Source organism: Piliocolobus tephrosceles, chromosome 18 (genome assembly GCF_002776525.5).
Source record: "Piliocolobus tephrosceles isolate RC106 chromosome 18, ASM277652v3, whole genome shotgun sequence".
NCBI classification, from domain to species: Eukaryota; Metazoa; Chordata; class Mammalia; order Primates; family Cercopithecidae; genus Piliocolobus; species Piliocolobus tephrosceles.
This window is the reverse complement of record NC_045451.1, coordinates 55,159,000-55,186,126: the sequence shown is the minus strand read 5'-3', so window position 1 is coordinate 55,186,126 and position 27,127 is coordinate 55,159,000. Positions and strand designations below refer to the sequence as shown.

At 39.3% G+C, this 27,127-nt stretch overlaps 1 protein-coding gene and 1 long non-coding RNA gene across 2 annotated transcripts in view; one reads left to right on the top strand and one right to left on the bottom strand.

The window, feature by feature from the left end:
* LOC111539752 overlaps positions 1-27,127 on the top strand; it is a 341,617-nt gene that overhangs the window by 31,092 nt on the left and 283,398 nt on the right. The window lies entirely within an intron of this gene.
* CHST9 (carbohydrate sulfotransferase 9) overlaps positions 24,922-27,127 on the bottom strand; it is a 279,908-nt gene continuing 277,702 nt past the window's right edge. The window contains exon 6 of the mRNA XM_023207750.2: positions 24,922-26,644. Coding sequence (XP_023063518.1) covers positions 25,553-26,644 — 1,092 coding nt within the window. The 3' untranslated portion in view covers positions 24,922-25,552. The remainder of the gene's footprint in view (positions 26,645-27,127) is intronic.

Below are 27,127 nucleotides of genomic sequence, written 5' to 3'. Positions count from 1 at the left end.
AAACAGCGCAGCTCTACGAGGTTGCTAAATTCATCTTTTATTATTCTGTAATTGTGCTGTTTCAAATATTAGCTAACCAGATGAGCTGGTGAAAGTGACTAATGCCCCTTTATTATGCGAAGATATTTTGGAGGGAATACAAATCGTTCTGTGGGCTTCGACCTACCCTTTGCAATAGAGGCCATTTCTCCATTTACTGGTAAGTGTGCATATCTTGCTAGAACTCTTCAAAAACCCTGAGCAAGCTTTGTAGGGACATGGATGCAGCTGGAAACCATCATTCTTAGCAAACTATCACAAGAACAGAAAACCAAACACCGCATGTTCTCACTCATAGGTGGGAACTGAACAATGAGATCACTTGGACTCGGGAAGGGGAACATCACACACCGGGGCCTATCATGGGGAGGGGGGAGGGGGGAGGGATTGCACTGGGAGTTATACCTGATGTAAATGACCAGTTGATGGGTGCTGACGAGTTGATGGGTGCAGCACACCAACATGGCACAAGTATACATATGTAACAAACCTGCACATTATGCACATGTACCCTAGAACTTAAAGTATAAAAAAAAAAAAAAAAACCTCAAAAAAACCCAAAAAAAAACTCTGAGCAAGCTTTCCATATGGGAAGCAGCGAGTCACTTGGTGGTGGAGTTTCGGGAGAGGAAAATGAGGAGGTGAAGTAGAGTCAGCAGAAACAGGATCATTTTTCAACCAGGATCAGAAATGTGAACAGTAATTTTCAGGAAATAACCACATATTTTCTTATTATTAAAATAATGATTACTATAAAAATGAATAACATTCAGATAAGCCTGAAAATAGAATGGAAACCATGCATAATTCCATTACCCAGAGATAACCACTGGTAACAGTGAACACATTTCTTTTTAGTTTTCTTTTTAGTCTTAGAATTTATTCAAATTAATGACTTCTTTCTATAGTGATTTCTATTGCTTCACAGATTCCTGGGAGTCTCTGAGACATTTTCAGGGGGTCCATGAGATCAAAACTGTTTTCAAAAAATGACTGAGAAGTTATTTCCCCTTTTTACTGTGTGACACTTGCACTCATGATGCGAAAGTGATGTAGACAAAACTGCTGGCTCCTTAGCACTAATGAAGGTGGTAACACAGAACTCTGCTAGAAGTCATTGCATTCTTAAACACCACACACTTAGAGTAAACACACACACATACACACAGACACCCTAAACCCCAAAAGACAAAAAAAGTCAAGACAGAAATAACCGCCTAGTTTCACTTAAGCACATCCTTGGTAAAGCAACACAATTATGAATTATATTAAATCTTAACTTTTGATTACTCATCTTTTTTTATAGTCTGTGTGGCAAGTGAAGTACAAATGACGTACTCCTGATTCATACTGAAGCACGATGGTTGTTTTAGGAAAGACACCTATGCAATTATTTGAGTTGTGAGCTGAACTAGCAGCTTTTTTCCCCCTAGGAATATGATTTTTACTTAAAAGAACAATACTAATAAGCAAACATACTGATTATTCAGACTTGCATATTTGGTGGACATTCTCTCAATGATGTAGGCCTGTCATTTCAAAGATAACAACTGAAAATATTTGTTGCTAATAGTAAAATTTGAGCTTTCAACCAAAATTTAGAAGTGTGAAATACTTATATTTACCTCCATGAACTTGATGGCTTCCCAATAATTAAAGACTTTTTTAAAAAATGAGATTTATGATGATGGTAACTGATGTGATTTTTTTATGTTATATAAAATATGCCAACGTTTGGAAACTCTACATAACTCAGAAAAACTAATATTCTCCCAAGCGGTAAATACACTGTGTTCAAAATCATGCAAGAATAAAAGATACTTTCAGAGTGTGAGATAGATGGACTTCAATGTAATAGTGTAAACATTCAGTTAAATGGTTTCAAATTGCATATTGTAACTAGCATGTAAGAAACATTGCTTTTTGAGTTTTGGTGTAGCATTAAAGACGAATATTCACAATTAGCTCAAAAGGCTATTAAAATACTTCTTTTTTCAGCTCCAAGCTGTGTGAGAGTAGATTTGTTCCCCCATACTCTAATCAAAACAACATATCACAATGGATTGTATAAACAGATATGAAGAGAATCCAGTTGTCTTCTATTAAGTCAAACATTAGATTTGCAAAAATATAAACAATAACTCTTTTCTTGCTCTTTTTTTGTGGGTTAAAATATTATTTCACAAGAATATATAATTTATGTTAATTTAGTTGATATATTATTTTTGGTATGTTGATAAATATTTTAAATTTTTCTCAGTTTTAATTTCTAATGTGGTAAGTGTTAATAGATACAATACACATAAGCAAATATCTCGCAGTAGTTAAAATACTAGAAATTATTGAGGCTCTCAATAATGTTCAAGAGTTGTGAAGAGGTTCTGAGATTAAAAAAGTTAGAGAACCACTGCTACAATAGGTCCAATCTTAGGTGCCTACCCCATCCCCAACTCAGGCTAACTACAAACAGGAGAAATAAACAGAAATGCAAGAATCTTACTGTGTTTCAAAAATATTATCTCAGTACATACACATATTTTAAAACGTATTTTACAACATTTAAAACTGAAATCCTACTGTACATACTCACTTGTAATCTGACTTGTCCCATTCATCATGAACACTTTTATTTTTTCTCAATTTTAAGTTCAGGGGTACGTGTGCAGGATGTGCAGGTTTGTTACATAGGTAAATGTGGACTATGGTGGTTTGCTGCACAGGCCATCCCAACGCCTGGGTGTTAAGCCAAGCATCCATTAGCTATTCTTCCTCATGCTCACCTTCCAAACCCCAACCCTCTGACAGGCCCCATTGTGTGTTGTTCCCTGCCATGTGTCCATGTGTTCTCATCATTCAGTTCCCACTTGTAAGTGAGAATATGTGGTATTTGATTTTCTGTTCCTGCATTAGTTTGCAGCTCCATTCACGTCCCTGCAAAGGATATGATCTCATTCCTTTTTATGGCTGTGTAGTTTTTTATGGTGTATATGTACCATATTTTCTTTATCCAGTCTATCTTTGGTGGGCATTTAGGTTGATTCCATGTCTTTGCAATTGTGCTGAAATTAACATACACGTGTATGTATCTTTATACTAGAACGATTTATATTCTTTTGGGTATATACCCAGTAATGGGATTGCTGGGTAAAATGGTATTTCTGCCTCTAGGTCTTTGGGGAATTGCCACATTGTCTTCCATAATGGTTAAACTAATCTACACTCCCACCAGCAGTGTAAAAGAGGTGACAACTTTCTAATGTCATGAAGTATTCCTCTCAAGTTGGATTTGTGGAGGTTGTATTGTATTCTACTGGTCATATGCCACTTAGTTCATTTATTGTGTCTCCTACCATCAGCAAAGTTTAGGCAGGAAAATGATGTTTATGCTTTAAGAAAGTATTCCTATAACAAAAGAGAGAGAATGGGGAAAGCTGTTAGAAGTCTCTTGAGGAGGACCAATTAGGTAGACACAGTGATGGCCTGAGAAAAAGCAGTGACCTTGGGATTGTGGGGGTGAGAGTACGTTAAGGTGGACAAGTGAGTGAGAGGGAAGAGAGAGGTGTGTGCTCTATTATGCATTTTTCTAGCATACAGATCAAAGGCCTTTGGTAAATCCAAGTGGCAATGTTCAGTGCATTTTCCATTCTTTCAAAACAGTGCATGTTTCATTCTTTTTAATTTTGAAATACTCAGTATTTTACTAACTGTTTACCATACAATGTAGAGTTTACATGTAAACGTCTTCATTTGTATTTACACATGGCTTCTTTCCACAAAGGATTTGAAGGTAACTACAATCACAAGCAAAAATGGTAATGTAATAGAAATAATAATTAATAATAATAACTACAGTAGATAACCAGATTGGCAACACAGCCTTATCCTGAATTTTCAAATCTTATAGCTGTCATCCAGAAAAAGAAAACTATAAAACACTGGCTTATATTTTGTAATTTTTAATGTAAAGATAATTATAGCTATTTCAGATTTCTAGTGCCAAAAAGTTATCTTAATTTTTAAAATAAAGATTTTATAAAGTTTGTACCTGTTATGTCACTGGTAATGTCAGCAACAGATAGGTCAGGACAGGCATTTCAGTTACTTGTAATAAAATATTTTCAAAATGATTCTCAATGACAATAATTGAATGATCTAAAACTAACTTTGATTTTAAACCTTTATTTGCAAGAAAAGAATATCAGATTTAAAATATTTAAAAGTGTACTTTTACTTTTAGAAGTATAGTTCTTGTATATGTAATTTGAAATAAGAGTGAATCATTGGTAGCAATCTGTAGTTTACTATAAAAGTTAATTACTCAAAAAGTCAACTTATAAATTTATTGTTTTATTTATGCATGTGTTTATTCATCATTAGAATGTTCAATGATTTAATTCCTAAGTTATATTTCAGATTCTGGTCTAAATGTTCACTATCTGAAAATGATAATGTCTTTCTTTCATTCATTTATTCACTTAAATCATTCATTTATTCATGTAACTATCACCACTATGGCTTTAAACAAATAGTTATCTTTTAGGCCAATTAAGAAGAAGAAAAGAAGATTTTCTTTTCTTTTTCTTTTTCTCCAGTGTTCTCCCTTTGTTTGTGAATATCTGTGTTTCTGCCTATAGCATTTTCCTTCTGCTGGAAGGAATTCTTTTAATATTTCTTGCAGGACAAATTTACTGGTGATTAATTCCTTGGTTTTGTTTGTTTGAGGAAATCATCCTCTTTCACTTTTGGAGAATAATTTCACTGGATATAAAATTCTAGATTAAAAAAATCATTTTAAATATTCCACTCCATCTGCTTGCTCACATGGTTTCTAGTAAGTCCACTATAATCCACTTCTCTGATCCTCTATAGGTTAGGTGTTTTTTGTTTTCCTTCTCTGACTTCTTTCAAGATTTTGTCTTTGTCTTTGGTTTTCTGCAGTTTATGTATGATATCATATGCCTAAGTGTAGCTTTTTGTTGTTTTTGTTGCTTTGTTTTGATATTTATCTTCCTTGATGTTCTCTGAACACCTTGGATCTGTGGATTAGTGTCTATCATTAATTTTGGAAGGTTCTTGGTTACTATTTCTTGATATATTTCTTCTGCCACATTCTCTGTTTCTTCTCCTTCTGATATTTTGATTACATGTATTTTGTATTTTATACTTTTTTTTTTGAGATGGAGTCTTGCTCTGTCACCCAGGCTAGAGTGCAGTGGCATGATCTCAGCTCACTGCAACCTCTGCCTCTCAGGTTCATGCCATTCTCCTGCCTCAGTCTCCCAAATAGCTGGGACTACAGGTGCCTGCCACCACGCCTGGCTAATTTTTTGTATTTTCAGTAGAGACTGGATTTCTCCGTGTTAGCCAAGATGGTCTCGATCTCCTGACCTTGTGATCCAACCACCTCGATCTCCCAAAGTGCTGGGATTACAGGCATGAACCACTGCACCTGGCCTTTAAAAATTGTCCCACAGTTCTTGGATGTTATTGTGTTCTGTTTTTTTAAATTTTATTTTAATTTTTTGCATTTTAGTTGAGAAATTTCTCTTGGTCTTTTTTTTTTTTTTTTTGAGACGGAGTCTCACTCTGTCGCCCAGGCTGGAGTGCAGTGGCCGGATCTCAGCTCACTGCAAGCTCCGCCTCCCGGGTTTACGCCATTCTCCTGCCTCAGCCTTCTGAGTAGCTGGGACTATAGGTGCCCGCCACCTCGCCCGGCTAGTTTTTTGTATTTTTAGTAGAGACGGGGTTTCACCGTGTTAGCCAGGATGGTCTCAATCTCCTGACCTCGTGATCCGCCCGTCTCGGCCTCCCAAAGTGCTGGGATTACAGGCTTGAGCCACTGCGCCCAGCCCTCTTGGTCTATCTTAAGCTCACCGATTCTTTCCTTCGCCATGTTGAATCTCCTGATGAATGCGTCAAAGACATTGTTCATTTCTGTAACAGAGTTTTATTTCTAGCATTTTAAGAAAGTTCTTTCTTAGAGATTCCATCTCTCTGCTTACATTATCCATTATGTTTTTGCATGTTGTCTACTTTTCCCATTAGAACCTTTAACATATCAATCATAATTATTTGAAGTTTCCTGTCTGATAACTCCAACATCTGTGTCATATCAGAGTCTGATTCTGATGATTGCTTTTTACAGACTATATTTTTTCCTCTTTTGGCATGCCTTGTAATTTTGTTGTTGTTGAAAGCCGAGTATATTGTATCAGGCAATAGAAATTGAGGTAAATAGGCCTTTAGTTTATCTCACTAGGAATTGGGCTGAGTTTGATGTTTGCTGTATGTATAGGTGCCAGAGTCTTCAAATTCCTCTAGCACACTTGCTTTTGTCTCCTCTCTTAACTTTAGTCTTCTCTAAATACTCCTCCTCAGAGAGAATCTGTGTCCTACAACTCTTTCAGCTGTTATTCACTGTTGTTATGCTAGTGTGGTGGTAAGGTATGAAAGGAGAAGCATTCTATAGTTAAATCTGAGTTTTAAAAATTGGCCTGTATTTTGGGGTTGTGACCCTCACAAGAATATTTTCCATTGATATAGCTTCCCTTCCACCTCATCTGTCCTCTACTCCCTTCCCTGGTTGCAGCATTTCCTATCTTGAAATTCTGGTTCCTATTGACCATTTCCCTCCTCCTTCCCCCAACTTTTAGGTGACCATTTCCATCTCCCTACCCCCAACTCTTAGGTGGGACAGGAGGTCTAGATGGGACTGGAGTGGGAGGAATGCACTTCCTCTGTAACAATAAGGGTTCAGCAAAGTGTTTTCCCCTTCAAGGTAGGCCTTTATTATGGAGAAATCTCTTGCTGTAGTTCATAATGATAACTCTTCTCATGCTAGAGCCATAAGGTTATCTTCGCCATGAAAACTTGATGAGGCTCCTGGAGATAAAGCCCACAGAAGTGTGGGGCTTCCCTAAGATTGTGGCCCCCAAGGACTTTGTCACTCTCATGCTAGTCCACACTTAGCCTCTAGTATTTGTCAAACTGCCATCTCAGTGTCCCTGCCAATTTGCAGCCTGAGCAGCTTCTGTTCCAGGTAAGCAGAGGTGACAATCTGCATGTGACTGTCTCTCTGGATTTCAGGGCTGCAGTTTTCTCTTAACCCCAGGTCCAACGAAGTTGTTTCAGTTTGTCCAGCTTATTTTTGTTGCTGTTGTAAGGTTGAGAGTGACTTTTTGTTGTTGTAAGGCTGAGGTTTCAAGCTCTTTACACATTAGAGCTGAAATCAGAAATACGGTCTATTTTTGTGAAAAAGATATATTCTGCAATTGTACAGTGCAATGTTTCTATAAACATTGCTTCGGTCAAGGTGGTTGATAATGTTATTCAGATCATCTCTGTTTTCAGTGACTTTGTTTGGACTCAATGTTCTGACAATTGCTGAGAGAGGAGTGTTAAGCAATTTCAAAATCAAATATAATTGTGGCATTATCTATTGCTGTTTTTAGTTATGCCAGTTTTTGCTTCAACTCCTGCCACTTGCTGGTTCTTTTACATGAAATAGGCCACTTTATTTCTTGAAACTCAGTTTCCTCATTTGAAATATGTGAATAATAATATCTACTTCCTGATATTATAGATGTGCTTAATTTCATTTTATTGAAATAATTTTATTTGAAAGCCTTTGATAAACCGTAATTCCATGAAAGTATAAGGCATTATTGTAAAGAAAACAGGTCCTTGAGGGTTATCTCAATGATTCACATAATGTTTTTTTCAACCACACAGATACGTGTAACCTTTCCCCAATTCCCTCTAGCTAATAGTGCAGACCTCTTATTTAAAACTATCCCATCCTGACCAGGCAGTGGCTTATGTCTGTAATCCCAGCACTTTGGGAGGCCGAGGCGGGCAGATCACGAGGTCAGGAGATCGAGACCATCCTGGCTAACACAGTGAAACCCCATCTCTACTAAAAATACAAAAAAAAAAAAAAAAAAAAAATCAGCGGGGCGTGGTGGGCGCCTGTAGTCCCAGCTACTCGGGAGGCTGAGCCAGGAGAATGGTGTGAACCCGGAGGCAGAGCTTGCAGTGAGCTGAGATCACGCCATTGCACTCCAGCCTGGGCAACAGAACGAGACCCCGTCTCAAAAACCAAAAAACTATCCCATCCTGTAAAATGCAACCGTATATTAATTCAAACACCCACCTTCTCTAGCTCAGGTCACAAAACAAAAACAAGATCCCATCACTGGGCAGACTGGTGTCAGTGAGATTCATAGTGCCCAACTTTTGTTGAGCATTCCATATACCAGTCAACCTACCTTGGTGCTTTCTTCTCTTTTTACTTAATCGCTATTCCAAAACTTGAAGTACGTTCTTTCTCAGTCTCTGCGTTGTATTTCTTTCCATTCAGTTGTGTAAACGTTTTCATTTCTTCAGTTTTCTGCAGCTTAGTTTAGTTGCTTATCTACCAACCCTGAGAAAACTCATTCATTTAGGGTTTTCTCAGCATTTCATAGATCATAGATCACCTCTGCCAATTATAGGCGCCATTCTTTCCCGCTTTCCTTTCCAAGGTGACCTGTAACTTCTGGGCAGCTTACATTGCCTCATTACATTTCAGGTCATGACTTCATGACCTGAAAGTGCCTACTTTCCTGTGTTATCACCTCTGAGCTGTCCATAGGTCCACTGTGATTTCTGGTTGCTGATGCCTGTCATTGTTCTGGCATCTTTGCAATGACTGTAAACACATCTTAGTGTCTCTGGTCACTGGTCCATATGTTTCAAGTCATCTTTACCCCTGAGGGCTCCTTAGGTCCATTGTCTGCTCTCTGCGGCTCAAGGGGCCAGACAGCACAGAGTCTCTGTGGTGGCTTGTCTACATTCCCTGGAGACTGAGAGCTGTCTTGGGCTCTATTTGCCAGGTTTGCGTGCCTACCTACCATTGTGGCTCCTTTGTAACTCTCACAAATACTTAATAATTGTTCAAGAATGTATATAGATAAAGGGAGGCATTATTGCTATTAAAACTGCTTGCCAACTTCATGGAGATAGCACGAGACTTAGTCATTTGGACTGCTTGCTCATAAAAGACTTCCCTTGGGATTACAGAATACCATAAAGAAATGTTTTCTTTTAGCCACATTTTAAATTTCTCTACAGTAAAGCAAACCACAGATAGAAGAGTCACCTGTTTTAAGGTTTCATCACTGTAAAATCTCTTGCTATTGGCCTTTCTTTACTTTTTAGAGCTGAGAAGGAATTGAGGCATAACTAAATCCTCCTTTGTGATTTTTCATAGAAGAAAACTGAGGTTCAGTGGGGGAAGTGAATTGTAAAAAATTACACACAAGTTAGATGGGACCAGGTCTTTCAACTCCCAGTCTGGAGTTCAATATTTTTTTTTTTTTTTGAGATAGAGTCTTGCTCTGTCACCCAGGCTGGAGTGCAGTGGCATAATCTCAGTTCACTGCAAGCTCTGCCTCCTGGGTTCAAGCAGTTCTCATGCCTCAGCCACATAAGAAGCTTGGATTACAGGTATGTGGCACCACGCCCAGCTAATTTTTGTATTTTTAGTAGAGATGGGTTTTTGCCATCTTGACCAGGCTGGTCTTGAACTCCTGACTTCCAGCAATCTACCCAAATTGGGCCTCCCAAAGTGCTGGGATTATAGGCCTGAGCCACCATGCCTGGCCATCAGGAGCTCTTTTGAATTCACTCATTTCTTTTCTTTATAAATGACCCAGTCTGTAGTATTACATTATAGCAATACAAAATGAACTAAGACAGTCACCATCATACCCAAGATTCAAGGAGCCATCCCAACCAACTATTAAGATTTGCTCCAGAAGCTCTTGCCAGAACTTGAGTCCCAGGCATGATAAATATCAACATGTCAATAAATTGTGCCCTATCATACATTAATATTTTGCCTTATCTTCATTTATACAACAACTTCACATTTTACTTTCACATACATTGCCCTAATTTGTACTGATTTATATTGTTGATGTCCTACAATGCTTTTAGCAAGCAAACTATTTTATTTCAGAACTCCCCATCTTGGGCTTATCCTGGTTATCAACCTGGAGGTAATGAGGGAGGATATTGAGGAAAGCAAACATTGTTTTATGAAGTGCCTGCCTCAGATATGTTTTTGTGTGATCTCCATGGAAGGTGAAATCGCTTTTCTCTGACAAGAGGAATAGCACTGCTTTCCCCAGGCTGGATATTCAAAGTTCTCAGACTCTGTTATCTAAAGGACCCCCATCCCAGGTTTCAGTGTCCCATTTTCTTCTGATCACTGCCTTGACCTTGACACAGAGGATCCATGGAGGCTGTGCACTCAGCTCTGCCATGCTACAATCTGATCCTCGGCCTGATTTTCCAGCACAATCCACCCTGCTGCTTCAGGAGTTGAGAGTCTACTTGACAGCTGTAAAAAAGGCTCTGGCTTTAACAATGTACCTTGTGTTATCAATAGGCCACTCTGAGCCTATCATTTGCTCCCTTCAATGTTTCAAATACAGTTAAAGAAAGCCAGCCCACTCCACAATCCTTACAGATATCAAAGTCCAGACTCTGCATATTCCAATGACTCACCTTCCACTTGAACCTCATCCCGACTAACCACAGGTAGTAACCGCGGCTTTTGTAGCTGGGATGCCACTCCTTGCTAGGGGTTCCCATAACTTCACTCTTGTTTCCAAATGTTGTAGCCCAGTCTACTGATTTGAAGAGTGTCCTCTTCCCCCTGGCAAATTCATGACTACCTGGAACCTCAGAAGTCACCCTTATTTGTGAGTAGGGTCTTTGCAGATGTAATTAGTTAAGATTAGGTCATACTAGATGACGATCGGTTCTAAGTCCAACAACTGGTGTCCTTATAAGAAGGCCACATACAGAAGCACAGAGCTAAATAGGGAAGAACACCATGTGATAACAGGTAGAGCTTGGAGGGATGCAGCTACAATCCAAGGAACACCAAGGATTGCCAGCAACTACATAAACTAGAAAATAAGCGTGAAACAGATTCTTCCTCAGAGCCCCCGGAAGGAATCAACCTGGAGACAGCTTGGTTTTAGATTCCTGGCCTCCTGAACTGTGAGAGAATAAATTTCTATTGTTTTAAGCCACTTAGTTTGTGGTACTTTGTTACGCCAGCCCTAGGAAACAAATACAACCAGGTTCCCAACAAAGCAGAATTTGAGGCAGAGATCTTACATGTGGTTACTCCTATGTGCTATTACACCTTACATGCTAATACTTCTGTATTAGGAATCAGTAGAGAGGGTCAGGGCAGTGATCAAAGAAGAGACAATGGCCAATGTGAGGATGCAATATCTAGTTGGTTGCCTTAAATTACAGAACCATTAGAAGAAAGAACATTAACAATGTTTTTTATACTGTCTATTGAAGACAGAAAGGAGAAATCATATACCCACATGGTCACATTTCCCTTTGATTAAAAGTTTACCCATGGGACATTAACTCACCTCCACTTAAAAGGTGTACATTCATTGACACTGTTTTCATCAGGGATGTCTGAACTATGGTAATCTGTGTGGGAGCATCATTCAGAGAAGAGAGAGGAGAAAAATGCACTGGTAGCTCCCTTTCTTGAGCTCCAATCTCCTGCCATTGTCTTTCATTGTCCAAACCCAACTAGAAGCCAGCTGCATCAGGGGACTTGGAAATAGAGCCTAAAAGTGTCCTCTGCTGCAAAGAAAGGAGAGGAAATGGCTCTCAGAGCCAGCCGGCCAGGAACAGACACAGCAGGCATGGTGGTATGAGGAAAAGTGCAGGGTGGTGACTTCTGAGAATCTGTATTCTGAGAATCTGGCTGCCTCCAATTCAGCCTTCTGCTTGGTATGCTGTGCTGTCTCTGCCTTTGTGGCTGACTGGGCAGAGGGACCAACTCCCTGGCAGTCTGTATTAGTCCGTTCTCACGCTGCTAATAAAGACATACTTGAGACTGGATAATTTATAAAAGAAAGAGGCTTAATTGACTCACAGTCCAGCATGGCTGGGGAGGCCTCAGGAAACTTACAATTACGGCAGAAGGGGAAGCAAATATGTCCATCTTCACATGGCGGCAACAAGGAGAAGTGCAGAGTGAAGGATGGGGACGAAGCCTTCTACAAAACCATCAGATTTCATGAGAACTCACTTACTATCACAAGATCAGCATGGAGATAACCACCCCCATGGTTCAGTTACCTTCCATCAGGTTCCTCCCACAACATGTGAAGATTATGGGAACTACAATTCAAGATGAGATTTGAGTGGGGACACAGCCAAACCATATCATTCCACCCCTGACCCCTCCTAAATCTCATGTCCTCACATTTCAAAACACAACCATGGCTTTCCAACAGTCCCCCAAAGTCTTAACACATTCCAGCATTAACTCAAAAGTCCAAGTCCAAAGTCTTATCTGTGACAAGGCAAGTTCCTTCCACTTACGAGCCTGTTAAATCAAAATCAAGTTAGTTACTTCCTATATACAGTGAGGGTACAAGGATTGGGTAAATACATCCATTCCAAATGGGAGAAATTGGCCAAAACAAAGGGACACAGACCCCATGCAAGTCCAAAATCCAGTATGGCAGTCATTAAACCTTAAAGTTCCAAAATGATCTCCTTTGACTCCTTGTCTTAAATCCATGTCATGCTGATGCAAGAGTTAGGCTCCAGTGACCTTGGGCAGCTCCACCATTGTGGCTTTGCAGGGTACAGCTCCTCTCTTAGCTGCTTTCATTGGCCGACCTTGAGTGTCTGTGGCTTTTCCAAGTGCATGGTACAAGCTGTCAGTGGATCTACCATTCTGGGGTCTGCATGATGGTGGCCATCTTCTCACAGCTCCAGCAGGCAGTGCCCCAGTGGGGACTCTGTGTAAGGGATCCAGCCCCACATTTCCCTTTCACACTGCCCTAGCAGATATTCTCCCTGAGGAGTCTGCCACTACAGCAAACTTCTGCCTGGACATCCAGGCATTTCCATACATACTCTGAAATCTAGGCATAGGTCCCCAAACCTCAATTCTTGATTTGTGTGCACCCACAGGCTCAACGTCATGTGGAAGCTGCCAAGGCTTTGGGCTTGCACCCTCTGAAGTGACAGCCTGAGCTCTATGTTGGCCCCTTTTAGCCATGGCTGGAGCTGAAGCAGCTGGGATACATGACTTCATGTCCTGAGGCTGCATAGAGCAGGGGGTTCCTGGGGTCAGCCCAGGAAACCATTTTTCCCCTCAGGACTCCAGGCCTGTAATGGGAGGGGCTGCCATGAAGGTCTCTGACAGGCCCTGGGTACATTTTTTTTTCCCATTTCTTGGTGATTAACATTTGGTTCTTTGTTACTTATGCAAATTTCTACAGCTGGCTTGAATTTCTCCCCAGAAAATGGGGTTTTCTCTTCTGTCACATTGTCAAGCTGCAAATTTTCCAAACTTTTCTGCTTTGCTTCCTCTAGTACACTTTGCTGCTTAGAAATTTCTTCCACGAGATACCCTAAATCGTCTCTCAAGTTCAAAGTTCCACAGATCTCCAGGTCAGGGCCAAAATGCTACCAGTCTTTTTGCATGGTAAGAATGACCTATAGTCCAGTTTCCAATGAATTCCTCATCTCCATCTGAGACTACCTCAGTCTGGACTTTGTTGTCCATATTGCTATCAGCATTTTGGTCAAGCCATTCAACAAATCTCTAGGAAGTTCCAAAGTTTCCCACATCTTCCAGTCTTCTGAGCCCTCCAAGTCTCCAGGAAGTTCCCAACTTTCTCACATTTTCCTGTCTTCTTCTGAATCCTCTAAACTGTTCCAGCCTCTGACTGTTACCCAATTCCAAAGTTGCTTCCACATTTTTGGGTATCCTTACAGCAGCACCTCACTCTACCAGTACCAATTTACTGTATTAGGCCATTTTCATGCTGCTAATAAAGACATACTTGAGACTGGATAATTTATAACAGAAAGAGGTTTAATTGACTCACAGTTCAGCATGGCTGGGGAGGCCTCTGGAAACTTACAATTATGGCAGAAAGGGAAGCAAACATGTCCTTCTTCATATGGCAGCAGCAAGGAGAACTACATGGTGAAGGGGGAGAAAAGCCCCTTATGAAACCATCAAATCTTGTTAGAACTCATGCACTATCACAAGAACAGCATGGAGATAACCACCCTCATGATTCAATTACCTCCCATTGGGTCCCTCCCATGATATGTGGGGAGTATAGGAACTATAATTCAACATGAGATTTGGGTGGGGACACACCCAAACCATATCACAGTCCATATGGCTGAGGACCATTGGGCCAGTGGTCTACCTCTTCTCCCAAAGTGACTTTATGCAAGGTACCTGGAGAAGGTCCACTTATGAGACTCTAATTAAACACTATTTTCATTCACTGCTGAGTGAATAGAAAATCAGAAATTAGATCCTCTTTTATAGACTTCATAAAATCACTTGAATTAGTGGAAGGTTGGTTGGGGTTTTGTCTATTGTCATGAGTACAAGGTATCAGTCATGATGAGCCTCATTAAGTTTTGTGGGGAGGGGTGTACCAAAGTTCAGTAGATTACATGAGTGAGGAAGGATGGCAAAGCCTCTTCAGGCAAGCAATACCTAGAAGGAGGGGTACCTGTTCTACAGACTCCACACTGGAAATAAACACTGCTCCTCAGGGGTTCAGCAAGACAGAGCTCTGGATCCAGATGGACTGCTGACCAACTGTGTGAACAGAATAGTTGTTCTCAAGCCTTCCCCTGCTCATTTCAATTACTGGACAAGTTCCACTACCACGTTAATGCCAAGCTAAATTATACTAGCCAATGCTTTTGGTCAACATAGAGGTCACCTTTTAATTTTCCCCAATCTTTTCTGCTGTAGCGCAAAGCACTAATACTGTCTTGGCTTCTGTTGCTGTAATGCAGTCTTTAGGAATTTAGTCTTAAGTAAATTCTGGTAGAGTAACTCCTGTGTAATCTGTTTCAGTTTAGCATTTGCCAATGTCTTAGAAAAGAGGAAGACTGAAACTCAGAACTTTGTTTATTTAGTCAGTCAACAGAGTTTACTGAATGTTGACTACATGCTTGGGGCTGAGAAAAACAGAAGAAACGTAAGAGACACTCCCCGACCCAGAGAACCGTCTCATCTTGCAGTGGGAATGTACCTATGAATGAATAAGCCTGATGTGTGGACCAGGAAAGGCTTTTCTGAAAACAGTGATGTATTAGATTGTCTGATAGTATTCCACACTCAGAGAGCAGCCCATAGAAAGGCCCTAAGGCAGAGAAAAGCATGGCTTATTTGAGGAGATAAAAGTTCATCATGGTCAGGGTATAGTGCTAATGGAAAGAAAAGAGTTGAAGATGATTGAACAAAGTGATTTTTAGTTTACTTACTCATTTCTTTGTTGGGCTAGGAAGCCTGCTATTCTAAACCCATTAATTCGATTATGAAGAATCCACATTAGAAAGCCTCAAATTTAATTTGATGTATGTACATTTATTGAGTAAGACATGATTCCTGACCTCAGATAACTTAGAATCTAACAGGAAACATAAGACACATGTTCATAGTATTATAATACAAGTCAGAATGTACCTTAAGGAAAGGACAGAGTGCCACATGAACGCAGGAACCGGTGTGCTGGATTTGTTGCTGCATTCATTTCTTCAACAAATACTTAACTAGTATCTTCTCTGGGGTTACGAGGATGAACAAGACACAAACTTTAACTTTCAAGGAATTGATTCTACTAAGCAAGACACATACATAAATCATTAGAATTCTTTCAGCACAGAGATAGAAATATGCACAGACTATGAGATAAATCAATAGTTTTATTTTATTGAGCACTTATTAAATACTTTACATGCATTTCCCATACCCCCCTTACTAGGTAGGTATTCTGTCCTCATTTTTCAGATGAGAAACAGGCACTGAGAGACTTTAAATCAATTTCAGAGGTCCCAACATTTGAAAGTTGAGGATATGGAATTCAAACCCGGTTCTTACTCATGACAAGCCCCAGGCTCCTAACCATCCTACATAGAATCCTGCTTCCCAATCACTCATAGCGCTCAGGGCAGAGCATCTCATCTGAGCCAGGCAGAGATGAGGAATGCCTCCCTGAGCAGAGTTTAGGGATTAGGAAGTGTTGGGGAGGTGAAGGGGGGTAGATGGGTGCCCCAATAGAGGGAGAAGCTGAGTAGGACTCAGGAGTCAGAAAACTATCCAATGTTAGGCTATTATGTCCATTCTAGGTTGTTGGAGATTAAGCCAGGAGGCAGAAATTAGCCAGAAATATGCCTAGAAAAGAATCGAGATCATGCAGGATATAGAATGTATAGTGGGAAACAGAACTGGAATTGGGTTTGCATTTTAAAGTGATTACAAGGGCAGCTGTATGGAGGATGGCATTGAGGGAAATGAGAGTGGGAGAGAAGTTCAAGATTATTGTAAGTTGTAGACTGCAGGTGAGAATCTGAACTTAGATATTAGCAGAGTGGATGGGAGAAGAGCAGAAGCTTGAGAAAAAGTCAGGCAGTGAAGTTAATGGGCTTTCTGAATTCTCTGGCTGTGAGGAATCAGCTCAGGGAGAAATCGGGGTTGACTTCTAGATTCCTAACTCAGGAGATGGAGTAGATAGATGGTGTTGCCACCAAATAAGGAGAAAGCAGGTTTGGGGGTTAGGTGATGAGTTCAGCTTTGGCCATGTTGAGTTGGAAGCTCCAGTGAGACATCTAGATGAAGTAGTACCACAAGAAATTGGGAATCTGATTCGAAGTTCTGGATAGACACATGGGCTAGAAAAAGATTTCAGAACCATCAGCCTAATGGTGAAGTTAAAGCAAGCAGAGTGGAAGAGAGTCCCCAAGCAGAGAGGGTAGAGTGAGCTGAATGTGGGATGGTCATGCGGGGCAGGCAACTCTTGGAGGAGACACCCATGTGAAGGTCCTTAAAGAGAAATAAAGGACACTTCAGGCAGTGTAATAGTGTGAGCAAAATAGGGGAAAAAGCAAGAGATGTTTTTAGAGAATGTAATGGTTCAATGTGGCTGGATAATAGTGGGTTTGATGCAGGTATCAGGTGACTAAGCTGGGAATGGGTTATAGTCTTGAGAGCCTGAGGCCAGGCAATGAGAATGGAATACTATTCAGCCTTAAAAAGAAAAAAAATTCTGGTACATGCTTCAATATGGATGAACCTTGAGGACATTATGCTAAGAGAAATACGCCAGTCCCGAAAAGACACACGCTGTATGATTCCGTTTATATGAGGTATTTTAAGTTATCAAATTCACAGAGACAAAAGGTAGAATGGTGGTTGCCAGAGCTGGGGGAGGGCAAAAAGTGGAGGTGTTTAATAGATGCAGTGTATCCATTTTTCACAAGGAAGAAAGGTATGTGACGGGATAGTGGTGATGCTTGCACAACCACACTTAATGCTGCTGAACTGTACACTTAAAAAATGGTGGCCAGGCATGGTGTCTCATGCCTGTAATCCCAGCACTTTGGGAGGCTGAGGAGGACGGATCAAGAGGTCAAGAGATCGAGACCATCTTGGCCAATGTGGTGAAACTCCGTCTCTACTAAAAATACAAAAATTAGCTGAGCGTGGTGGTGGGCACCTGTAGTCCCAGCTACTCAGGAGACTGAGACAGGAGAATCGCTTGAATCCAGGAGGTGGAGGTTGCAGTGAGCAGAGATGGTGCCACCGCACTGCAGCGTGGGCGACAAGAGTGAAACTCTGTCTCAAAAACAAACAAACAAAAAAACCAAAAAACAAGTAAGATGGGGAGGGATAGGAAAATACTCATTAAAAGGATACCAAAAAATGGTAAGATGATAAAATTTTATGTTATTTTGCCACAATTAAAAATATCAAAAGAAGAAAAAACCAAAGAGAAAAGAAGTAATTTTTAAAGAAAGAAATAAAAAAAAGGCAGGACTTCTATTCAGAGGCTATTTCCAATAGTTCTGAGGAGAGCCAATGTGGCTAGAATTGGGTAGGTAGCAGCGGAACTGTTAGTGGACCCATATGAAAGGCCTGTGTTTGTATGTCAGAGTCAGTCAGATGTTGGCAATGTCATATGGTTCAACATAGTAGAAAGGCAAAAGGAGACAAATCCTTTAATGAAGTTTAAGAAAATGTACATTCTAACCATTTAAATTAAATTGCAGAATATTTCCTGGGGCACTTGTTCTCAAACTAATAACCCAAATAGCAAATATTTTCCATTTTCAATCATCTTAGGTCAATTTGCAAACAGCTTTTTATTTTTTATTGGAGAAACTCATATTGTCTTCACTTGTTCAGTGTGAAGTTAAGTTGCCAAAATTGCCTTCAGTACACATTTGTCTTTTGTATTTCAAACAGAGGAAAGTTTCCATTTCCCCATTTCATTGTGAAAGTTTTCAAAAAGTTTGGGCAGTGCCCAGTGCTGTCCCCATCACTCACTTCATCATTTCAGCTCTAGTTCTTGCACTTGGCAGGCTTGGGACACCAAGTTTCTGCTTCAGTGCTGGTCAAAATCCCACAGAGGACTTTGGTACCAATACCCGCTGATAATTCTCTGAGCTGAGAGTTAACTTTTCAACACAGTGACAGAATGAAAAGAGCAGGTTTTATGCCTTATAATCAATCAGGACTTAAAAAATTCACACACACATGAGGTTCAGACTCTGCTGTCTATAAGAAGCACCCCAAGAGATTATTAAAAAGGAAATTTCCAAGTGGTTTTCATAGAGATTTCAATTCTGTATATCTTGGATGGGGTCTGGGAATCTATTTTTAATAAAAAGTAGGTTAATTCTGATACAGGTGGTCCATACACTATTTTTTCCGAAATTGATAAGTTAAATCAAGGCTTATTTTTTCTTAAGGATAATTACAGTCAAACTAATAATATTGTTCTTTTAAATTGGTAGATACTCTAGCATTCTGAGTGCATTTTTATTTATTATAAAGTACATCCAAAAATCATTTTTCTAAACTTTGGAAACATTTTCAGCAAATGAATGCATAAAATGAGATACTGTGTATTTTACTACAGTTTTACTGGTATTTGAGGACAAAAGTCATAGTTATCCTTTCTCCTGTTTTCTCCAGCTCTCTACATATAGAATTGGGAGGAGGAGGAGGAGGTCATCAGAGCATTAAGAAGCAAAGAGAGTAGAATGTTACTGGGGGTTCTATAATCACCCAGATAATAGCAGGAAGTGGGGTGGAGAGGCATGTTATAAATCAGAAAGAAGAATCCTCAGAGAAGGCTGGGAAGCAGGTAATTTTCAGAGTTGAGGAAGTGGGTACACCTGCAAAACTGAAGAGATTTTTGGATGACGGTTATAGAATAGCAGTCTAGAGGCAGCAGCGGGAGCCAGTTTCTGTCCCTAGATACTACAGCTCCAAGAGCCTGAGAGAATGACTCATCTCTGCAGAAGGAGGTGGGAAGGAATGTTGTTGCCAGGGGACCCAGTGGCTACGACAGAAAGATGCCAAAAAAAGGTACTGGATTTCTCCCAACACCTTTGTCATTGGTCATAAGAGACTTCCCCAAACAATGAAATACTGTTTGGAGATCCCACTGGATGTAGGACCAAAGGGCAAGCAGCATTGTGAGCAAGGAGATGGAAACCCGGAAAGGGATACCTCACTACCTGCACAACACAAATAGGGTGAAGGAAAATGTTCAGGAGTTGATTTCCTTTGGAAGCTTGGCGGGGGAATGAATACACACTTCAGAGCAGGACTTGAAAAGTGAGATGCTTAGGGGCCAGGCAAGTAAGGTGAATGAGTGATGGTGGATTAGTGAAGAGTGTGAACAACTAAGAGATCTCCAACCTCATCTAAAGGGACTGACCTTGCCTCTGTCCAACTGTTTTCAGGTGGGCATATAGAATGTAGGGCAACAAATCCCGTCATTAATGAGGCCCAATGTTGGCAACTAATTCAGATGTTAAGTAATATGCACTATCAGCCAAACCAAACATATCTGTAGCCAGATCTACCCCATGGGCTGCCAATGTATGGTCTCAGCTTTGGAGCCAGAGAGACAGTTATTAAAACTCTTTGATACTCAGTTTTCTCATTCATGAAATGATACGTGGAAAAACACTCGACTGATTTTTTTGAAAGTTATTTTTGGAAACAATTAGACTTACTCTTCATGTCTTTACATGAATGCATGTAAAGTATTTTTCCAGTGTCTGCTACTGAGTAGATCCTCAGTAAATGGCTCTTATATTGATCAGAATCATGCGGGTTTTTTTTTTTCAACATTTTCTTCCCCAAACAATCAAGCAACTGCCTTTTCTTAGAAATGTAAAAGATTGCAGTGTCTGCAACTATCCTTCGGGTCAAGAGATGACTATTAGTGTAGAAAAGGTGTGTGGCTCAGCTCCCTTCCCTCAGCTGCCCTGCTCTAGCACCTTCCTTTCAGATCCTCTGGTCCTAGAGATGCCTGAATGTCACAGGCAGAAATATACAAATTCTACACTAAAAGAAGTTGTACAGGAACCTTTAAACAACAGCATCGAAAGCATCTGTTAAAGTAACTCTTGCCACTGAGTGCTTTGCTAGACATGGTACAAAGTGAATTCAACAGTCACAGTTCCTTTCCTCTTGGAAGACCTAAGACATTATAAAGACAACAACAGATATTTTATATTCATATAAAGTGAGATAAATAGCACATGAACAAATAAAATAATGAACCTCCCTGACAAAAAAAAAAAAAAAAAAAAAAATTGAGGAAAGGGATGCCTGCATTTATTGGTAAGAGAATAATCTAATGCATGTTACACCAGGGGGAAACCATGTTGTCTTTTTCTATCTATCAGGGAGCTCGTAAAGAGATGAGATATCGAAATTGAGTAATCTCAAGAGATTCCTTGGTGAGTTAACAAGAGATGAATGTCCAGATATATAGAGAGGCGAGCATTCCAAATACAGTGTGAGACTTGAGGAGAGGTTTAGGGATGGAAAAAGATGACTGCTTAAATGGATTTAAATACTTTTGCCTGGAAGCATATGATCCTGGTGAAAAACTAAGATGTGACTGACTAGGAAATTCTGAGAATGAAATGATACGAGACAATGTTCTGTTGAACTCCCGAGACCTGGCCTTCCTCAGGTAATGTCCACAGGCCTGGGAAAAGTCTGCCGTCTTCTAGCAAGAGCTTATTTATTTTCACCTGGTTTTGTGGTGGTTTTCAGTTGATTTAAGTCAACTTGCTCCTCTATTCTTTTCTGCAGTCTTCCCGTGTAGGCTCAGGGTAATCTGACCACAAACTAGTACTAGGGATGGAGACTCAGGAAGACGGGGACAATGTACAGTTGCTCTGTTTCTAGCAGGAGTGGTTCTCACTGTGTGTGACTAGCTTGCTGAACCGTGACCATCTGCAGTGGCTGTCAGGGACCTATATGGGGAAAGTTTGCCTGAACTTTCTTCCTCTTAGATTCTGCTTATCCTTGACCGCTCATGTAGCTGTCTGTAATTTCTTGTCAAGGAAATGATATTTTGTTTTCGTAAGGCTAAATTTGTTCCAGGGACTTTTTTTCTTCTTAAAAACATTGTGTCCCATGATTAACTAAGGATTAAAAAAAAGTTGTGGGGAGGAAACCTAATTTCTTCCAAAATCTTTGAACCTGTCAGTTTAACTCAGCAGGAATAAAGAAATAAGCTGATTTGAAATGTGATAACTAACTAGCTAAATACACACACACACACACACACACACACCCATATTTGTATGGAAAAAATTTCAGGATTCCAATATATTGTTTTTGCCTCTACCTATCCTGACAGAGGTAACAGAAAGCAAAAGTAAATATTTGTTTGTAGTATTCTAAACAAAGAGTTTGGTGGTGGCATTTGCTGTTTGGCTTCATCCGGCTACTGACCTACTTATCATCCGTGTCTCTTTAGGCAAGTTACTCAGCTATAGTCTGCTTTACTTTCCTTTATGATAGATGGGAAGGGAGAGGGCTACAAAGTAGCACCTATGTTAGACTGGCTATGGAGATTAAATTAATGCATGTAAACTACTTGAAGAGTGCCTGACACTCAGTAAGTATTGAATAAATGTTAGCTAGGATCATGCATACAATTACTGTATAATGATCATGATTGAGATTGAGAAGGTATGAGCCTAAAGGTAGGACTAAATTTAATTAGCCTTGGCCTAAGGTTCTCAGGTTGTTGAGCTATAATTAAATGCCTTTGGCCAATCCTTTTTCAAGTATCAGAGATCTTGGGAGGGTTAGCCCTGAGCAGAACTTCTGCTTCACCACGCCCCATGAAGGCCTAGAGACTGGGATGCCCTGAGAGGCCATATGAGAATGAACAGGAGGGAGACATTTACTGTAGTCCTAGCGTAATCCCAAATTCTATTAATTCAGCAAGTGATCTTTTCAAAGGGCACTCTAATATTCAAAATTCTCTGCATCTTCTTGTATATTCCTTCAGCTAAACACTATACATTTTAGGAGAGAAGAATAATACATGAATAAAATGTAAAAATATTTTTCCTCTTTCTAATTAAACATGACATACAAATAGTTCTTGAATTAGAACTACTAATTCCCTAATATTAATATTATTATTTTCTGCTAGAGAATGTTTTATTGACATCTAGCAAGTGGTCTCACAGTTCCATTGAATTCATAGATATTTCCAAACGTTGGAGAAAATGTCCTCTTCATACGTTTCCACTGAAGTTTATGGCAGTTTCTGGGCACAATCACATCAATATTGCACATCTATAGATAGTTTACAGGTTACATAACTGTGGTTTTGGATTTAATTGCCAACTCGTTACCCTGATAGTAATTCCAGACAGGGGAATAACAGAGCAAAGGGGCCTGCCCATTGTGTTACTGCTGTGTATAAAAACAAATAGGATCCTTAGGGTTCAATTGGAGGACTTACAATTGCACCTAACATTAAAATGGGAACTTTGGACATCTGGAAGATGAGTCTGGATTTGGTCACTTGCCTTTAGGAAGTAAATTCATGAAATTGTGATGGTTCTAAAGAACAGTGGTGTTCCCACCTGGATTTATGCACAGGCAGAAATGACAAAGGTGAACGTGAGCTGGTCTGCAAAGCCACATAAGTCAGGAGAGAAAAATGGAGTTGGGTTTTAAACTCACAAGTAATCCAGGATGATGACTGGCTTATTTGGTCCTAACATGAAAATAACTCACCTAAAATGAAGAGCAGGTATGTAAAAAGTTTGTTCTTACTTGGCAAAAACATGCATGGTTTCTGGAACTTGTAACGACACAGGGTGTCACTTGGCATCAGAGAGCCCATTTAGGAAAAGAATGACCCATGGTGACATGGGCTTGTTGGAAAGGGTCAGGAAAGGAACATATACAGCAAAAGGTACATAACAGCTTTCCATAGAGAACGCTGGGTATCATTGTCTTCCACTCATCCCTCCTCTCCATCATCAAAGCCAAACGGTTACATAGTTATGCATTCTACCCTGCCCAATGCATTCCAAATGCCAATAAGAGAGGTAGGACTGTTGTTACTATTTTTTTCTTTCTAAAGCTATGAAAAGTTCTTTGTTTGTTCCTTATATAGTTTTAGGAATACCTTTGAGGAAATTGCGTTTATTCTTTATAGCAGATTTAATAATAAAGCAAGTTTTGTGTTGCTTAGGAATAAAATTTTAGGCTTCTGGAATATTTCCTATTTTGTCTCTCCATAAAAAGATAATTTCAATTTCCCTAAATTACAAGGAATCTACTCTTCATGGTGTAGCAAAATTTTAAATTATGTAATTTAGATTACTCCAGAGTAAAACTTCTTAAAAACTGAGAGCACAGCTTAAGTGTATGGTCTAGAGGCAAGAGTTAATGGCATGGAAAAGTAGTAAAAGGTTGGATTAGAAGGTTTAATACTTATGATCTCTCAGCCCATTGCAGTTTACTCACTCCTTAGGAAACACAGATGGGACACGGCAGGTGTGTGTAAGGAGCGAAGCAATTCATGAATACTCAGCCATGAAATAGAAAATCAAAATGAAATAAGTATGACTGTAACTATCCTGGTCTATTAACATTCAAATATTAATACCTACTGTTCTTTGAAAGCCATTACTGAATATTGACTGATAAGAAAAAAATGATAGCTTAGGAAGAGGAAGATGTTCAGGAAAAGCATTTAAGCAGGGTTTGAAAGACTTGTGATTTTCTTAACTCAGGGTAATAGTCGACCAATTAAAGTAGGTTTCCCATCCAAATGGTTCCCATCCAAAATGATCCCGTTTTTTCCCCAAGCGATCTAATTTAGGATCTCTTGGAAAAAAATTCCAAAATGCATTACAACTATTCATAAGGGTGACACATGGACCTATTTTTCTAAGGACTTTGATTTAATATTTGAATGCAACGGTATTTGACTTTGTTAGTATAGAATATTTAAACTTAAAAAGAAAATACCTTAATTTGCTTATGCATAAGCCTATTAAACACATTTCTAGGGTATCTTTTTATGTTTATTCTCTAGAACATAAGCTATCTTTGAAGTGGTATATTAGTTTTTAAAAAGTCATTCCTAAGCTGAATAATTAAACTGAAAACAAAAGCTATTCTTAGGGTGTATTCCACATATAAAACTATGCACACGATGCTTTGATTCAAACAATGTACTTATAAAACTTTGTTATTGTTTGAGTTCCATATTCAGAATGGCAACTTTTGTTTTTGATGATTATTCCATCCTGAAACAATTTCCCCCCTGCCCAATTAAAACCAGAATTAGGAGCACATTTATATCTGAAGAGACTTAAGCTTCTCAACTGCCTGCTTCAGAAATGTAGACCTTTAGTGCTTGTGTTCATTTTGTCTCTTTGTGGAGGGCTCAAAAGAAAACAGAATCAATTCCCTTAAGTTTTTCTGGAAGAAAAAGGTTGCTTTTGTTGCTTTGATCTTAGCATGTTGTGCATTTTTTATTGGCTGTTGAATATAAAAAGCCACAGCCTCATCTGGTTTTTCTGCTGTATTCTCATACTGTAAATCACATAATGCCTTCCAATCTAAAGTAAAATGCCTAAGTCCAAAATACCACTTCAAAATGGATTTATCATTATAGTTGATAGAAAGATTTCCAGGGTGTAAGAAAACAATTCAACAGTTTGATTAATATGCCACAGACTGCTAAAAATATATTCATGCATTTTAGACGATAAATTCCAGGATATAGACATACACTCATGCTATTTTAGATCCTTTTTTCCTACCATTGCAAGAGGCTGCTTTAGCTAATGCAACAGCTGGCTAGGTTATTGCTTCAACAATATAATTCATAATGCAAAAGCAGCTCTTTTCCAAACATTTTAGAGCAACTCAAGTTGTTTACATCTCCTGTGGGTGATTTTCCTATAACTTTGTGCCAATTGGTGTCATACTATTTGGTAAAAACCTACATTAAATCAAGACAACTGCACTTAGTTAAATTTCTCTCATACAGAGAATTATAGAAAAATTACAGTAGCTGATTTGAGCTCATCATCATTAAGTATATACAGGGTTTTAGAAAACGAATGCAAACTACAAAAATGGAGTTGTATAATTAAACATTAAATAGTCCAAGTAATAAAAGTCATAGATTAATTGTCTCTCACTTCTAGTCAGATCCTTTAAATACTGTCTCACGACTTGAGCATTGGTTCTTTCATCGGAAGAGTGCCTATCCTTAAAGTTGGGAAATTTCAGCTCCTTTGGAGCACCGATCATCTGTAAAAAGTAATTGGCATCTTCTTCCAAAGTTTCAAATTTCCCTACGAAATCATAGTTGATCAAACATGGATAGCAGAGTTTGCTGACCTTTTCCCAGTGAATGTCCATTCCTACTGGACGGTGGGAATCCAGCAAGTAGTGGATAAACTCTTTGAACCTGACTCCAGATCCATTAATTAATGCTTCTTCACAGGCATTTGGTCGATATTTCTTGATAATTGCCTTTCCAAATACTGGATGGTAGTAACTATTGGGGTGTTCAAATTTGTCCCTAAAGGCTGATACTAATCTTTCCATGGGATCACGAACAAACACAGCTTTGGTGTAAGTATTTAAGCGGGTATATATCCCTTTTAGGTCAAAGCTATCTAGCTTCTTCAAATGCTTCCCGTAGTGGACAGCATCATGGGAGATGTTGTATGCAGAGGAAGCCAATCCATTTAGTACCATCAGAATTCTTTTCCAGTTGGAACAGCCAGCCTTAGGTACCTCGCAATATAAGATTTTGTGTTTATCTTCTACATAAATTCTGGATACTGTATGAAAAAGATGTGACTGATGACGACTCACCCCGCCATATTTCTTGCAAAACTCCTGAAGGAAAGACCTTCGTTTCTCTTGGATCTCATCAGTTTTCTTCCATTTGTTATCTTTGACTAAACTTTTGTTTAAAGGGTGAATGTCCACTGGCCAATGCATGTTGCTGAACTTGTTGAAAACAGTCTTAGCTCCTTGATGTTTTTCAATCCACTTCTCTGTTGGTGACCCTGTGGACTTACTTAAAGCTTGACCCCCTCCTTGTGAATAACTGGTCTTTGTTAAGACCCAAGTAGATCTCTCAGAATTGAGTAGAAGATTTTCCTTTTTTTCTCTTATATCCTCAGGCATGTGAAACTTGGGGTTCTGTTAAAATAAAGAAGGAGAAATGTTGAAAGCACAGTCACAAGTGTGGGTATACTAGATAAGGAACTTAACATATTTGTTTAAAAATACTATCGAGGAGAGCATATTTCATATAAGCTGCCAGAACAATTTAGCAAGGCATGCTGAATATACATTTTGTAGTGAGCTTCTTCACAGAAAATGCAGCAATGAGAAATGGCATCTACAGGATAGAGAGGAAAGAGCCCTGTATTTTTGTTCTGCCTTTACCTGTAATGCAATAGAATGTAACTCAACCAATCTGGGCATCTATGACTTTTGGGATATTAATAAGTAGGTCATCTTCAAGTACTGTTTTAGTTTGTGCACCTGAATGTAGATACAAACTGGAGATGTTCTCAGATTGAAACTTTTGTTGTTTTTAGGGAGCACTCTGTAATGCACAGAATAGTTCAAAATCATAAATTACAACTTAAAATTGTGGCAAGGCTAATTATAAATCTT